Consider the following 19,038-nt stretch of genomic DNA (forward strand, 5'->3'; position numbering starts at 1 on the left):
GAAGCCGGCTCTAAGTATTCGGAACATTTTGTTCCAAGCGCTGAGCTGCGGAATACCCCCTTAAGATTACAAATATCTACTTTTGGGTTAATACACTTGTGCGTACAGCGCCACCTAAGCTTCATGCTAGCGTCTGTCATCTAGAAATCTTAAATTTTACACAAACATTAAAGCAAGTTTTTGTGTACAAAGATATGGCATTTGGCATGTATACAAAAAAGAGGTGTCCTCCTTATATTACAAGAGAAAATAAATTAGCCCTGGGATTCTTCTTATCGGACATAAACAATGACACATGCTACATGCGGAATGGAGACAACTGAGGTGGACTGTTGTGTTGGAGGGCCGGATTATCACATTTTCTTTTTGTCAACGATGAAAGTCGGGTAACGATGGCTCAAACTCCTAACGCTAGGCGTTCAGAACGTTCATATCATACAGCATATACTTGATGGTAGCGGCCATCTTGGTTTAAAGGGTACCTTTCATCAAAAAAACTTTTGCTATATTATAGATTAATGTATGCAGAATAACTTTACAATAGCGTGTTATTAAAAAATATGCTTCTTTCTATAAAATTTTCAACTTTGAAAAAATGACCACTAGGGGTCTCCCTACCAGTCCTGGCCGCAAGCCTTTTATTATAGATTCCAGACTCAGGCTGGAGTCCTCAATCTCAGACTGCAGCCGGGACACAGACAAGCTCAGCACTGCTCCCTGGCAGGGAGAAGTGCTGAGCTTGTCTGTGTCCCGGACTCCAGCATGAGTCTGGAATCTATAAAAAAAAAAAAAAGGCTTGTGGCCAGGACTGGTAGGGAGACCCTTAGTGGTCATTTTTTCAAAGTGGAAAATTAAATAGAAAGAAGCATATTGTTTAATAACATGCAATTGGAAAGTTATTCTGCATACATTAATCTATAATCTATCAAAAGTTTTTTTTTTATTTTTTTTATGAAAGGTCCCCTTTAATTCATGGTGAACATCCAACTCTCTAAATAGTATGATGTATAACATATGACAGATGGTATATTAACATAAATGGGCACACCCACCACCAACGCTCACCGTACAGGTTGTAACCACTCTGTGGCTGAGCTTTCTCCTACTCGTTGGCATGAAGAGGGTCATGTATCAAATGAGTCATCTTGACATTTTTCAGGCCATTTATGAAGAAGTTTTGCTCATTTTGTTTATAAAAAACAAAACAAAAAGAGTTTGTTGGCCAATTCAGACAAATATAAAAGTCGGAAATAGTAAAATTGGTCTAGTTTGGTGTATATGACGCCATTTTTTTTCCTGTTTTGGCACATAGAATTGGCTCAGTGAGATGATATCTATGTAGAAATATAAGGACATCTGTGGCACCATCACTTGGATGCTTCTAGGTCTAGGCTTTTTTTTTATTTTTTAGTTATTTTTTTCTCACTCTTTGATACATGACCCTCCAATGTTACCATAACCAGCTTAGCCCAAATTACCTACATGATGGGCCCGAATTTATGACAAATAAAGAGCACTGTACACAAGGGAACACTCAGTAGGCAATCTGTAATTAGAAAAAAGTCTATATTGTAGACCTGTCTGGACTACACAGAACTTCTCCGCTTCATGAGTCCTCGAAACGCCGAGAGACTGTGCAGTCCCGTGGATACGGAACTGATGGCCGAGTGTTGGTTGTTACAGATACATCCATTGGATGGCGTGCCCACCCATCTACCAGGGGAGGGGTGGTTCTGTTCCATGCAAGTGTCTGAGGTGGACAGGTCCCGGGGGATGATCATGGGGATGGAATACTGTAGTTTTTCCCTACTTTTGTACCACAGGCACGAGCACATGGACTGGAAGTGAAGGACTTCAGCATACACGTTTCGAAAGCCCCCTGTCGAAGAGCTGGAGTCCGTGGTGTGTATGCTGGAGGGCCCGTTTCTGTTGAGTAAAGCCCGATGTTCCGCGTCCCGTTTCTCGTCCTCCGCGTTCATGGTCATGAACCGGAGGACCACCAAGTTGAGGAAGGCTCCTATGACGGTCAGTCCGATTAAGATGTACACAAAGCTAAAGGCAACGTACTGGGGCTTGTTTTGGAGAGCGGCGTCTTTCTGGAGGGCCACGTAGTCCCCGAATCCGATGGTGGTGAGGGTTATGAAGCAGTAGTAGTAGGCATGGAAAAAGCTCCACTGCTCGTAGTAGGAGAACGCCGCCGCTCCGATGCACAGGGTGCTGATGCAGGAGAAGAAGCCGATGATGACCATGTTGGCCATGGACACGTCCGGTCGTCTCATTCTAAGGCACTTCTTGATACGGTAGAGTAAATATCTGACAAAGGTGTTGATCCTCTCACCCAGGCTCTGGAACATGACCAGGGTCAGGGGGATTCCTAGAAGGGCGTAGAACATGCAGAAGACTTTGCCTCCATCGGTGCTGGGAGCAGCATGTCCATAACCTAAAAGAGACCATAAACACCTAGTTAGAGATCGGAGCTTAAACAGTCTTATTCTCTGCACATGCTCAGTGATGGACTGTAGAGGGTCTACTGATCTGTCTAAAGCAGTGGCCTCAAACTTAGGCTCTTCGGACGTTGCAAAACTTCAACTCCCAGCATGCCCGGACAGCCAACGGCTGTCCGGGCATGCTGGGAGTTGAAGTTTTGCAACATCTAAAAAGCCACAATTTGAGACCACTGGTCTAAAGGCTATGGATGCCTCTTCATCTCTTTTTGGCACATTTAAAGGGGTACTCCCGTGGAAAACGTTTTTTTTTTTTTTTTTAAATCAACTGGTGCCAGAAAGTTAAACAGATTTGTAAATTGCTTCTATTAAAAAAATCTTAATCCTTCCAGTACTTTTTAGGGGCTGTATACTAAAGAGAAATCCAAAAAAGAAATGCATTTTCTGTGATGTCCTGACCACAGTGCTCTCTGCTGACCTCTGCTGTCCATTTTAGGAACTGTGCAGATAAGCATATGTTTGCTATGGGGATTTTCTTCTTCTCTGGACAGTTCCTAAAATGGAAAACAGAGGTCAGAGAGCACTGTGGTCAGGACATCACAGGAAATGCATTTCTTTTTTGGATTTCTCTTTAGTATACAGCCCCTAAAAAGTACTGGAAGGATTAAGATTTTATATTAGAAGTGATTTACAAATCTGTTGAACTTTCTGGCACCAGTTGATTTAAAAAAAAAAAAAAAAAAGTTTTCCACGGGAGTACCCCTTTAAGGGGTAGTGTTGAGCATGACTATTCATAATGCAAATTTTTATCGCGAATATCGGCACTTTGCGATTTCGTGAATATTTATAATATAGTGCTTCATATTCGTAATGACGAATATATATATATATATATTTTTTTTTTTCACATGCAAATTTTTATGCAAATTTTATGAGAAATTTCCATGCAAATTTTTGTTTAGTTTTTTTGTTTTTTTTCTCATTTTTAGGAAAAATTTTTATGCGCATAGAAATTTTCGCATGGGAAAAAAAGTGAATGAACATAGAGAATATGCGAATTTTGCGAACATAGGATGAATATTCGTCAATATATTCGCCAAATATTGCGAATTCGAATATGGCCCCTGCTGCTCATCACTATTAAGGGGTACTTCGATGGAAAACAATTTTTTTCTAATCAACTGGTGCCAGAAAGTCGAACAGATTTGTAAATTACTTCTATCTAAAAATCCTAATCTTTCCAGTACTTATCAGCTGCTGTATGCCCCACAGAACATTTTTTTTCTTCTTACATTTATTTTTGAATTTCCTTTCTGTCTGACCACAGTGCTCTCTGCTGCCACCTCTGTCCATGTCAGGAACTGTCCAGAGTAGGAGCAAATCCCCAATTTGTTTAAAATCAACTGGTGCCAGAAAGTTTAACAGATTTGTAAATTATCTTTCAACACTGAAGTGAAGAAAAAATGCGGAGCACTCACCAAGCTTCAACTGCAGCTGTAGTTTATTGCAAAACTTACATTATAGGGGAGCACGGACCAGGGAGTTATGCGGAGGACGTGGGGGTACCGAGATTATACCCCCGCGTCCTCCGCACAACTCCCTGGTCCGTGCTCCCCTATGATGTAAGTTTTGCAATAAACTACAGCTGAAGTTGAAGCTTGGTGAGTGCTCCGCATTTTTTCTTCCTCTTCAGTGTTGGAAGTGTTATCCTCTTAATCTTCAGCGCACATAGAGTTCATACAGCAGTTAAAGGGGCCGTACACTATTAATATCCGGACATCAACCTGTTAACTTAAGTGGTGCCGAGTGCCCTCTGATAGACTGTTAGATTTGTGAATTACTTCTATTTGAAAATCTTAACCCTTTCAGTACTTATCAGCTGCTGTATGCTCCAGAGGAAGTTGTGTAGTTCTTTCCAGTCTGACCACAGTGCTCCCTGCTGCCACCTCTGTCCATGTCAGGAAGTGTGCAGAGGTGTCAGCAGAGAGCACTGTGGTCAGAAAGAAAGGACATTAAAAAAGGAAAGAACTTCCTGTGAAGCAGACAGCAGCTGATAAGTACTGGAAGGATTAAGCTTTTTATGTAGAAGTCATTCACAAATTTGTTTAACTTTCTGGCACCAGTTGATTAAAAAAAAAGAAAAAAAAAAGTTTTCTACCGGAGTACCCCTTTAAATATATTATGTATGATCATGATCGTTTGGTTGCCCCTGTGCTTTTTCCATAAGCTTCAAAGCCAATTTAGGCCCAACTACACCAGTTCAAGAGTTGGGGGTCTAGTCAGGGAGTGGGCGTGGGTGTTAGGTTAGTGGTAAATATAACGGGTATTTCAGTTCCTCTTGTGGTTCTGGAAGAAGGGATGGGAGATACTGTATTAACAATAACACTTATGTCTAAGGTATGGGAGAACTTTAAAGGGGTACTCCACTGGAAAACATTTTTTTTTCTAATCAACTGGTGCCAGAAATCTAAACAGATTTTTAAATTACTTCTATATAAAAATCTTAATCCTTCCAGTACTTATCAGCTGCTGTATGCTCCAGAGGAAGTTGTGTAGTTCTTTCCAGTCTGACCACAGTGCTCTCTGCTGACACCTCTGTCCATGTCAGGAACAGTCCAGAGCAGGATAGGTTTGCTATGGGGATTTGCTCCTGCTCTGAACAGTTCCTGATATGGACAGAGGTGTCAGCAGAGAGCACTGTGGTCAGTCTGGAAAGAACTACACAACTTCCTGTAGAGAATACAGCAGCTGATAAGTACCGGAAGGATTAATATTTTTTAGTAGAAGTAATTTACAAATCTGTTTAACTTTCTGGAGCCAATTAATTAAAAAAATATTTGTTTTTCAGTGGAGTACCCAGGGCTGGCCCTACCATGGGACCCGTTGGGACCATTGGTCCCAGGCAGCACTTTTCAGGGGCGGCACTTTGTGGCCCCCCCTTTTTTTTGTGCCACCTAGGTCCATGGTCTGGCCCGCCGGGTCTGACAAGAGATGTCGCGCAAGTGACGTTTCTCCGCAGACCCGAGCAGGAGGAGGTCAGTAACGTCACTCGTCAGGCCGACGCTGGAGAGAAGAAGCGCTGTGCAGGCCAGGTGAGTGTATCTGTGTCTTGGAGGGGAGGACTATGCTACATAATGTGGGGAAACTATGCTACCTAATGTGGGGAATCTATGCTACCTAATGTGAGGAAACTATGCTACCTAATGTGAGGAAACTATGCTACCTAATGTGAGGAAACTATGCTACCTAATGTGGGGAATCTATGCTACCTAATGTGAGGAAACTATGCTACCTAATGTGGTGAATCTATGCTACCTAATGTGGGGAAACTATGCTACCTAATGTGAGGATACTATGCTACCTAATGTGGGGAATCTATGATGCCTACCTAATGTAGGGAAACTATGCTGACTATCTAATGTGGGGGTACTGCTGCCTACCTAATGCGCAGCATTTCACTCTTGGACCCAGGCAGTACAATGTCTTGGGAGTACCCCTTTAAAGAACTCATTAAGTATCTTCTTGATTTATCTCCTTGTGCCCCCCAACCCCAGAAGCCCCCCTCGCCTTTAAAGCAGGATGAGTGGCTTTTATCTTCTTCTCTGGAAGATCCAGGATATTCATGCTGCCTGTACGAGCATGCATTGCTTCCAGCTGTGTGTACGTCATTAAGAAGCACGCACAGATGAAGGTATGTCGGCAGCCAGGACTCCTGATGCAGAGTCTCTGTACGCTCAGAGAAGTGAAGGCTTGCATTGGAGCACAGGGAATAATTTTTTTTATGGGGCACTGTGGGGGCCTAACTATGTAGGGACACAGAGAGGGGCCACAGAGTGGCTTATTTACCATATGGGGGTGCAGAGGGACTATTTAGTTTAGTTGGTGATAATATTCCTCCTTGTATACTGGTATTATTGGTAATATTGATCTCAGTATACAGGATTTGGTCAGTAACAATATGATGGTAATATGTATGGTGATAATATCCCTCCTTGTATACTGGTATTATTGGTCTCAGTATACAAGGATTTGGTCAGTAATAGTATGATGGTAATATGTATGGAGATAATATTCCTCCTTGTATACTGGTATTATTGGTATTATTGGTCTCAGTATACAAGGATTTGGTCAGTAACAGTATAATGGTAATATGTATGGTGATAATATTTCTCCTTGTATACTGGTATTATTGGTAATATTGCTCTCAGTATACAGGATTTGGTCAGTAACAGTATGATGGTAATATGTATGGTGATAATATTCCTCCTTGTATACTGGTATTATTGGTAATATTGGTCTCAGTATACAGGATTTGGTCAGTAACAGTATAATGGTAATATGTATGGTGATAATATTCCTCCTTGTATACTGGTATTATTGGTAATATTGGTCTCAGTATACAGGATTTGGTTAGTAACAGTATAATGGTACTATGTATGGCGATAATATTATTCCTTGTATACTGGTATTATTGGTAATATTGGTCTCAGTATACAGGATTTGGTCAGTAACAATATGATGGTAATATGTATGGTGATAATATCCCTCCTTGTATACTGGTATTATTGGTCTCAGTATAAAAGGATTTGGTCAGTAATAGTATGATGGTAATATGTATGGTGATAATATTCCTCCTTGTATACTGGTATTATTGGTATTATTGGTCTCAGTATACAAGGATTTGGTCAGTAACAGTATAATGGTAATATGTATGGTGATAATATTTCTCCTTGTATACTGGTATTATTGGTAATATTGGTCTCAGTATACAGTATTTGGTCAGTAACAATATGATGGTAATATGTATGGTGATAATATTCCTCCTTGTATACTGGTATTATTGGTAATATTGGTCTCAGTATACAGGATTTGGTCAGTAACAGTATGATGGTAATATGTATGGTGATAATATTCCTCCTTGTATACTGATATTATTGGTAATATTGGTCTCAGTATAGAGGATTTGGTGAGTGACAGTATGATGGTAATATGTATGGTGATATTGCTTCTTTTATACTGGTAATATTGGGGTCCCCAGGCCTCTAGTCCCCCCCCCCCTTTGTCTAGTAATGATACCTTATATTAGGTAAAGGTGTTATTTCCTAACACAAAGGCTTCTGGGTGAGGCGGATCTCCGGTGACAGCTCACGGCTCCTCACAGCTGACAGGTCACAGTCACCACTCTCTGCTGCTTATGTGCTTTGTTTCTATCATGCACACTCATACCGTATACACATACATATACCAGACTGTGCGTGAGGATAGAATTACTCACCATAATAGTCAGTGCTGTACAAGACTTTTATATAGACACCAACATATTAATGCCATACGGTGCTACTTCCATAATATACTAAAAAATGGTTACATTGTACAGTGCCACACAGTGCACAATACTGTTCATACAGTGCACAATACCCTCCATACAGTGCATAATACCGTCCATAGAGTGCACAATACTCTCCATACAGTGCACAATACCCTCCATACAGTGCACAATACCGTCCATACAGTGCACAATACTCTCCATACAGTGCACAATACCCTCCATACAGTGCACAATACTGTCCATACAGTGCACAATACCCTCCATACAGTGCACAATACCCTCCATACAGTGCACAATACTCTCCATACAGTGCACAATACCCTCCACACAGTGCACAATACTCTCCATACAGTGCACAATACCCTCCATACAGTGAACAATACTGTCCATACAGTGCACAATACTGTCCATACAGTGCACAATACTCTCCATACAGTGCACAATACTCTCCATACAGTGCACAATACTCTCCATACAGTGCATAATACCCTCCATACAGTGCACAATACCGTCCATACAGTGCACAATACCGTCCATACAGTGCACAATACCATCCATACAGTGCACAATACTGTCCATACAGTGCACAATACTCTCCATACAGTGCACAATACCCTCCAAACAGTGCACAATACCATCCATACAGTGCACAATACTGTCCATACAGTGCACAATACCATCCATACAGTGCACAATACCATCCATACAGTGCACAATACCGTCCATACAGTGCACAATACTGTCCATACAGTGCACAATACTCTCCATACAGTGCACAATACCCTCCATACAGTGCACAATACTCTCCATACAGTGCATAATACCCTCCATACAGTGCACAATACTCTCCATACAGTGCACAATACCCTCCACACAGTGCACAATACTCTCCATACAGTGCACAATACCCTCCATACAGTGAACAATACTGTCCATACAGTGCACAATACTCTCCATACAGTGCACAATACTCTCCATACAGTGCACAATACTCTCCATACAGTGCACAATACCCTCCATACAGTGCACAATACCGTCCATACAGTGCACAATACCGTCCATACAGTGCACAATACCGTCCATACAGTGCACAATACTGTCCATACAGTGCACAATACTCTCCATACAGTGCACAATACCCTCCAAACAGTGCACAATACCCTCCATACAGTGCACAATGCCGTCCATATAGTGCACAATACTGTCCATACAGTGCACAATACCATCCATACAGTGCACAATACCGTCCATACAGTGCACAATACTGTCCATACAGTGCACAATACTCTCCATACAGTGCACAATACCCTCCATACAGTGCACAATACTCTCCATACAGTGCATAATACCCTCCATACAGTGCACAATACCGTCCATACAGTGCACAATACCGTCCATACAGTGCACAATACCGTCCATACAGTGCACAATACCCTCCATACAGTGCACAATACTGTCCATACAGTGCACAATACTCTCCATACTGTGCACAATATGCTCCATACAGTGCACAATAAAAACCATACAGTGCACAATACTCTCCATACAGTGCACAATACCCTCCATACATTGCACAATACCCTCCATACAGTGCACAATACCCTCCATACAGTGCACAATACTCTCCATACAGTGCACAATACCCTCCATACCGTGCACAATACCGTCCATACAGTGCACAATACTCTCCATACAGTGCACAATACTGTCCATACAGTGCACAATACCGTCCATGCAGTGCACAATACCCTCCATACAGTGCACAATACCGTCCATGCAGTGCACAATACCCTCCATACAGTGCACAATACCCTCCATACAGTGCACAACACCCTCCATACCGTGCACAATACCGTCCATACAGTGCACAACACTCTCCATACAGTGCACAATACTGTCCATACAGTGCACAATACCCTCCATACAGTGCACAATACCGTCCATACAGTGCACAATACCGTCCATACAGTGCACAATACCCTCCATACAGTGCACAATACCCTCCATACAGTGCACAATACCCTCCATACAGTGCACAATACTCCCCATACAGTGCACAATACTCTACATACAGTGCAAAATACCCTCCATACAGTGCACAATACTGTCCATACAGTGCACAATACCCTCCATATCGTGCACAATACCGTCCATACAGTGCACAATACCCTCCATACAATGCACAATATTCTTCATACAGTGCACAATACTCCCCATATAATGCACAATACTCTCCATACAGTGCACAATACCCTCCATACAGTGCACAATACTCTCCATACAGTGCACAATACCCTCCATACAGTGCACAATACCCTCCATACAGTGCACAATACCCTCCATACAGTGCACAATACCCTCCATATAGTGCACAATACTCTCCATACAGTGCACAATACCCTCCATACAGTGCACAATACTCCCAATACAGTGCACAATACTCTCCATACAGTGCACAATACTCTCCATAATGTGCACAATACTCTCCATACAGTGCACAATACTCTCCATACAGTGCACAATACCCTCCATACAGTGCACAATACTGTCCATACAGTGCACAATACTCTCCATACAGTGCACAATACTCCCCATACAGTGCACAATACCCTCCATACAGTGCACAATACTCTCCATACATTGAAAAATACCCTCCATACAGTGCACAATACTCTCCATACAGTGCACAATACCCTCCATACAGTGCACAATACTCTCCATACAGTGCACAATACCCTCCATACAGTGCACAATACTGTCCATACAGTGCACAATACCCTCCATACAGTGCACAATACTCTCCATACATTGCAAAATACCCTCCATACAGTGCACAATACCCTCCATACAGTGCACAATACTCTCCATACATTGCAAAATACCCTCCATACAGTGCACAATACTCTCCATACAGTGCACAATACTCTCCATACAGTGCACAATACTCTCCATATAGTGCACAATACTGACCATGCAGTGCACAATACTCCCCATACAGTGCACAATACCCTCCATACAGTGCACAATACCCTCCATACAGTGCACAATACTGTCCATACAGTGCACACTACTCTCCATACAGTGCACAATACTCTCCATACAGTGCACAATACTCTCCATACAGTGCACAATACCCTCCATACAGTGCACAATACCCTCCATACAGTGCACAATACTCTCCATACAGTGCACAATACCCTCCTTACAGTGCACAATACCCTCCATACAGTGCACAATACTGTCCATACAGTGCACAATACCCTCCATACAGTGCACAATACTCTCCATACAGTGCACAATACCCTCCATACAGTGCACAATATCCTCCATACAGTGCACAATACCCTCCATACAGTGCACAATATCCTCCATACAGTGCACAATACCCTCCATACAGTGCACAATACCGTCCATACAGTGCACAATACTCTCCATACAGTGCACAATACCCTCCATACAGTGCATAATACTCTCCATACAGTGCACAATACTCTCCATAAAGTGCACAATACTCTCCATACAGTGCACAATACTCTCCATATAGTGCACAATACTGTCCATACAGTTCACAATACCCTCCATACAGTGCACAATACCGTCCATACAGTGCACAATTCTCTCCATAAAGTGCACAATACTGTCCATGCAGTGCACAATACTCCCCACACAGTGCACAATACTGTCCATACAGTGCACAATTCTCTCCATATAGTGCACAATACTGTCCATGCAGTGCACAATATTGTCCATGCAGTGCACAATACTCTCCAAACAGTGCACAATACCCTCCATACAGTGCACAATACTCTCCATATAGTGCACAATACTGTCCATACAGTGCACAATACTGTCCATACAGTGCACAATACCCTCCATACAGTGCACAATACTGTCCATACAGTGCACAATACTGTCCATACAGTGCACAATACTCTCCATACAGTGCACAATATGCTCCATACAGTGCACAATACCCTCCATACCGTGCACAATACCCTCCATACAGTGCACAATACCCTCCATACAGGGCACAATACCCTCCATACAGTGCACAATACCCTCCATACCGTGCACAATACCCTCCATACAGTGCACAATTCCCTCCATACAGTGCACAATACCGTCCACACAGTGCACATTAATGTCCATACAGTGCACAATACCCTCCATACAGTGCACAATACCATCCATACAGTGCACAATACCCTCCATACAGTGCACAATACTCTCCATACAGTTCACAATACTGTCCATACAGTGCACAATACTCTCCCTACAGTGCACAATACCCTCCATACAGTGCACAATACTCTCCATACAGTGCACAATACCCTCCATACAGTGCACATTACCCTCCATACAGTGCACAATACTCTCCATACAGTGCTCAATACTCTCCATACAGTGCACAATACTGTCCATACTGTACACAATACCCTCCATACAGTGCACAATACTCTCCATACAGTGCACAATACTGTCCATACAGTGCTCAATACTCTCCATACAGTGCACAATACCGTTCATACAGTGCACAATACTGTCCATACAGTGCACAATACCCTCCATACAGTGCACAATACCGTCCATACAGTGCACAATACTGTCCATACAGTGCACAATACTGTCCATACAGTGCACAATACTCTCCATACAGTGCACAATACCCTCCATACAGTGCACAATACTCTCCATACAGTGCACAATACCCTCCATACAGTGCACAATACCCTCCATATAGTGCACAATACTCTCCATACAGTGCACAATACCCTTCATACAGTGCACAATACTCCCAATACAGTGCACAATACTCTCCATACAGTGCACAATACTCTCCATAATGTGCACAATACTCTCCATACAGTGCACAATACTCTCCATACAGTGCACAATACCCTCCATACAGTGCACAATACCCTCCATACAGTGCACAATACTCCCCATACAGTGCACAATACCCTCCATACAGTGCACAATACTCTCCATACATTGCAAAATACCCTCCATACAGTGCACAATACTCTCCATACAGTGCACAATACCCTCCATACAGTGCACAATACTGTCCATACAGTGCACAATACTGTCCATGCAGTGCACAATACTCTCCATACAGTGCACAATACCCTCCATACAGTGCACAATACCCTCCATACAGTGCACAATACCGTCCATACAGTGCACAATACCCTCCATACAGTGCTCAATACTCTCCATACAGTGCACAATACTCTCCATACAGTGCACAATACCCTCCATACAGTGCACAATACTGTCCATACAGTGCACAATACTGTCCATGCAGTGCACAATACTCTCCATACAGTGCACAATACCCTCCATACAGTGCACAATACCCTCCATACAGTGCACAATACCCTCCATACAGTGCACATTACTGTCCATACAGTGCACAATACTGTCCATACAGTGCACAATACTCTCCATACAGTGCACAATATGCTCCATACAGTGCACAATACCCTCCATACTGTGGACAATACTGTCCATACAGTGCACAATACTGTCCATACAGTGCACAATACTCTCCATACAGTGCACAATATGCTCCATACAGTGCACAATACCCTCCATACCGTGCACAATACCCTCCATACAGTGCACAATACCCTCCATACAGGGCACAATACCCTCCATACAGTGCACAATACCCTCCATACCATGCACAATACTCTCCATACAGTGCACAATACTCTCCATACAGTGCACAATACTCTCCATACAGTGCACAATACCCTCCATACAGGGCACAATACCCTCCATACAGTGCACAATACCCTCCATACCGTGCACAATACCCTCCATACAGTGCACAATTCCCTCCATACAGTGCACAATACCGTCCACACAGTGCACATTAATGTCCATACAGTGCACAATACCCTCCATACAGTGCACAATACCATCCATATAGTGCACAATACCCTCCATACAGTGCACAATACTCTCCATACAGTTCACAATACTGTCCATACAGTGCACAATACTCTCCCTACAGTGCACAATACCCTCCATACAGTGCACAATACTCTCCATACAGTGCACAATACCCTCCATACAGTGCACATTACCCTCCATACAGTGCACAATACTCTCCATACAGTGCTCAATACTCTCCATACAGTGCACAATACTGTCCATACTGTACACAATACCCTCCATACAGTGCACAATACTCTCCATACAGTGCACAATACTGTCCATACAGTGCTCAATACTCTCCATACAGTGCACAATACCGTTCATACAGTGCACAATACTGTCCATACAGTGCACAATACCCTCCATACAGTGCACAATACCGTCCATACAGTGCACAATACTGTCCATACAGTGCACAATACTGTCCATACAGTGCACAATACTCTCCATACAGTGCACAATACCCTCCATACAGTGCACAATACTCTCCATACAGTGCACAATACCCTCCATACAGTGCACAATACCCTCCATACAGTGCACAATACCCTCCATACAGTGCACAATACCCTCTATATAGTGCACAATACTCTCCATACAGTGCACAATACCCTCCATACAGTGCACAATACCCTCCATACAGTGCACAATACCCTCCATATAGTGCACAATACTCTCCATACAGTGCACAATACTCTCCATACAGTGCACAATACTCTCCATACAGTGCACAATACTCTCCATACAGTGCACAATACTCTCCATAATGTGCACAATACTCTCCATACAGTGCACAATACTCTCCATACAGTGCACATTACCCTCCATACAGTGCACAATACTGTCCATACAGTGCACAATACTCTCCATACAGTGCACAATACTCCCCATACAGTGCACAATACCCTCCATACAGTGCACAATACTCTCCATACATTGCAAAATACCCTCCATACAGTGCACAATACTCTCCATACAGTGCACAATACCCTCCATACAGTGCACAATACTGTCCATACAGTGCACAATACTGTCCATGCAGTGCACAATACTCTCCATACAGTGCACAATACCCTCCATACAGTGCACAATACCCTCCATACAGTGCACAATACCGTCCATACAGTGCACAATACCCTCCATACAGTGCTCAATACTCTCCATACAGTGCACAATACTCTCCATACAGTGCACAATACCCTCCATACAGTGCACAATACCCTCCATACAGTGCACAATACCCTCCATACAGTGCACAATACCCTCCATACAGTGCACAATACTGTCCATACAGTGCACAATACTGTCCATACAGTGCACAATACTCTCCATACAGTGCACAATATGCTCCATACAGTGCACAATACCCTCCATACAGTGCACAATACTGTCCATACAGTTGACAATACTGTCCATACAGTGCACAATACTCTCCATACAGTGCACAATATGCTCCATACAGTGCACAATACCCTCCATACCGTGCACAATACCCTCCATACAGTGCACAATACCCTCCATACAGGGCACAATACCCTCCATACAGTGCACAATACCCTCCATACCGTGCACAATACTCTCCATACAGTGCACAATACTCTCCATACAGTGCACAATACTCTCCATACAGTGCACAATACCCTCCATACAGGGCACAATACCCTCCATACAGGGCACAATACCCTCCATACAGTGCACAATACCCTCCATACCGTCCACAATACCCTCCATACAGTGCACAATTCCCTCCATACAGTGCACAATACCGTCCACACAGTGCACATTAATGTCCATACAGTGCACAATACCCTCCATACAGTGCACAATACCATCCATACAGTGCACAATACCCTCCATACAGTGCACAGTACTCTCCATACAGTTCACAATACTGTCCATACAGTGCACAATACTCTCCCTACAGTGCACAATACCCTCCATACAGTGCACAATACTCTCCATACAGTGCACAATACCCTCCATACAGTGCACATTACCCTCCATACAGTGCACAATACTCTCCATACAGTGCTCAATACTCTCCATACAGTGCACAATACTGTCCATACTGTACACAATACCCTCCATACAGTGCACAATACTCTCCATACAGTGCACAGTACTGTCCATACAGTGCTCAATACTCTCCATACAGTGCACAATACCGTTCATACAGTGCACAATACTGTCCATACAGTGCACAATACCCTCCATACAGTGCACAATACCGTCCATACAGTGCACAATACTGTCCATACAGTGCACAATACTGTCCATACAGTGCACAATACTCTCCATACAGTGCACAATACTGTCCAAACAGTGCACAATACTCTCCATACAGTGCACAATACCCTCCATACAGTGCACAATACTCTCCATACAGTGCACAATACCCTCCATACAGTGCACATTACCCTCCATACAGAGCACAATACCCTCCATACAGTGCACAATACCCTCCATACAGTGCACATTACCCTCCATACAGTGCACAATATCCTCCATACAGTGCTCAATACTCTCCATACAGTGCACAATACCCTCCATACAGTGCACAATACTCTCCATGCAGTGCACAATACCCTCCATGCAGTGCACAATACCCTCCATACAGTGCACAATACCCTCCATACAGTGCACAATACCGTCCATACAGTGCACAATACCCTCCATACAGTGCACAATACCCTCCAAACAGTGCACAATACCCTCCATACAGTGCACAATACCGTCCATACAGTGCACAATACTCTCCATACAGTGCACAATACTCTCCATACAGTGCACAATACTCTCCATACAGTGCACAATACTCTCCATACAGTGCACAATACTGTCCATGCAGTGCACAATACTGTCCATACAGTGCACAATACTGTCCAAACAGTGCACAATACTCTCCATACAGTGCACAATACCCTCCATACAGTGCACAATACTCTCCATACAGTGCACAATACCCTCCATACAGTGCACATTACCCTCCATACAGAGCACAATACCCTCCATACAGTGCACAATACCCTCCATACAGTGCACATTACCCTCCATACAGTGCACAATATCCTCCATACAGTGCTCAATACTCTCCATACAGTGCACAATACCCTCCATACAGTGCACAATACTCTCCATGCAGTGCACAATACCCTCCATGCAGTGCACAATACCCTCCATACAGTGCACAATACCCTCCATACAGTGCACAATACCGTCCATACAGTGCACAATACCCTCCATACAGTGCACAATACCCTCCATACAGTGCACAATACCGTCCATACAGTGCACAATACTCTCCATACAGTGCACAATTCCCTCCATACAGTGCACAATACTCTCCATACAGTGCACAATACTCTCCATACAGTGCACAATACTCTCCATACAGTGCACAATACTCTCCATACAGTGCACAATACTGTCCATGCAGTGCACAATACTGTCCATACAGTGCACAATACTGTCCATACAGTGCACAATACTCTCCATACAGTGCACAATACCCTCCATACAGTGCACAATACTCTCAATACAGTGCACAATACCCTCCATACAGTGCACATTACCCTCCATACAGTGCACAATACCCTCCATACAGTGCACAATACCCTCCATACAGTGCACAATACTGTCCAAAGACTGCACAATCACTGTTATCTGTGGTGTTACATAGGACTGCAGATGACATCTATACATTATCTGTACTCAGAGAGTTATCACTGTGTTATCTGTGGTGTTACATAGGACTGCAGGTCACATCTATACATTATCTGTACTCAGAGAGTTATCACTGTGTTATCTGTGGTGTTACATAGGACTGCAGGTCACATCTATACATTATCTGTACTCAGGGAGTTATCACTGTGTTATCTGTGGTGTTACATAGGACTGCAGGTCACATCTATACATTATCTGTACTCAGAGAGATATCACTGTGTTATCTGTGGTGTTACATAGGACTGCAGGTCACATCTATACATTATCTGTACTCAGAGAGTTATCACTGTGTTATCTGTGGTGTTACATAGGACTGCAGGTCACATCTATACATTATCTGTACTCAGAGAGTTATCACTGTGTTATCTGTGGTGTTACATAGGACTGCAGGTCACATCTATACATTATATGTACTCAGAGAGTTATCACTGTTATCTGTGGTGTTACATAGGACTGCAGGTCACATCTACTACATTATCTGTACTCAGTGAGTTATCACTGTTATCTGTGGTGTTACATAGGACTGCAGGTCACATCTATACATTATCTGTACTCAGAGAGTTATCACTGTGTTATCTGTGGTGTTACATAGGACTGCAGGTCACATCTATACATTATCTGTACTCAGAGAGTTATCACTGTTATCTGTGGTGTTACATAGGACTGCAGGTCACATCTATACATTATCTGTATTCAGAGAGTTATCACTGTTATCTGTGGTGTTACATAGGACTGCAGGTCACATCTACATTATCTGTACTCCGAGAGTTATCACTGTTATCTGTGGTGTTACATAGGACTGCAGGTCACATCTATACATTATCTGTACTCAGAGAGTTATCACTGTGTTATCTGTGGTGTTACATAGGACTGCAGGTCACATCTATACATTATCTGCACTCAGAGAGTTATCACTGTGTTATCTGTGGTGTTACATAGGACTGCAGGTCACATCTATACATTATCTGTACTCAGACAGTAATCACTGTGTTATCTGTGGTGTTACATAGGACTGCAGGTCACATCTATACATTATGTGTATTCAGAGAGTTATCACTGTTATCTGTGGTGTTACATAGGACTGCAGGTCACATCTACATTATCTGTACTCCGAGAGTTATCACTGTGTTATCTGTGGTGTTACATAGGACTGCAGGTCACATCTATACATTATCTGTACTCAGAGAGTTATCACTGTTATCTGTGGTGTTACATAGGACTGCAGGTCACATCTATACATTATCTGTACTCAGAGAGTTATCACTGTTATCTGTGGTGTTACATAGGACTGCAGGTCACATCTATACATTATCTGTACTCAGAGAGTTATCACTGTTATCTGTGGTGTTACATAGGACTGCAGGTCATATCTACTACATTATCTGTACTCAGAGAGTTATCACTGTGTTATCTGTGGTGTTACATAGGACTGCAGGTCACATCTATACATTATCTGTACTCAGAGAGATATCACTGTGTTATCTGTGGTGTTACATAGGACTGCAGGCTGTATTATTATTGATCATATTGTTTATATATTGCTGTATTGATGCGCTCAGATATGTTGTGATGACAATCTCGTCTCTGCTGCGTCGT

General features: G+C 42.9%; 1 protein-coding gene across 2 annotated transcripts in view; it reads right to left on the reverse strand.

Moving 5' to 3' along the window:
- Positions 1–906: 906 nt before the first annotated feature.
- KCNK3 (potassium two pore domain channel subfamily K member 3) overlaps positions 907–19,038 on the reverse strand; it is a 107,487-nt gene continuing 89,355 nt past the window's right edge. For both annotated transcript variants that reach the window (XM_056563734.1, XM_056563735.1), the window contains exon 2: positions 907–2,440. In XM_056563734.1, the coding sequence (XP_056419709.1) occupies positions 1,587–2,440 (854 nt within the window). In that variant the 3' untranslated portion in view covers positions 907–1,586. The remainder of the gene's footprint in view (positions 2,441–19,038) is intronic.

Source organism: Hyla sarda, chromosome 3 (assembly GCF_029499605.1).
Source record: "Hyla sarda isolate aHylSar1 chromosome 3, aHylSar1.hap1, whole genome shotgun sequence".
Classification (NCBI taxonomy): Eukaryota; Metazoa; Chordata; class Amphibia; order Anura; family Hylidae; genus Hyla; species Hyla sarda.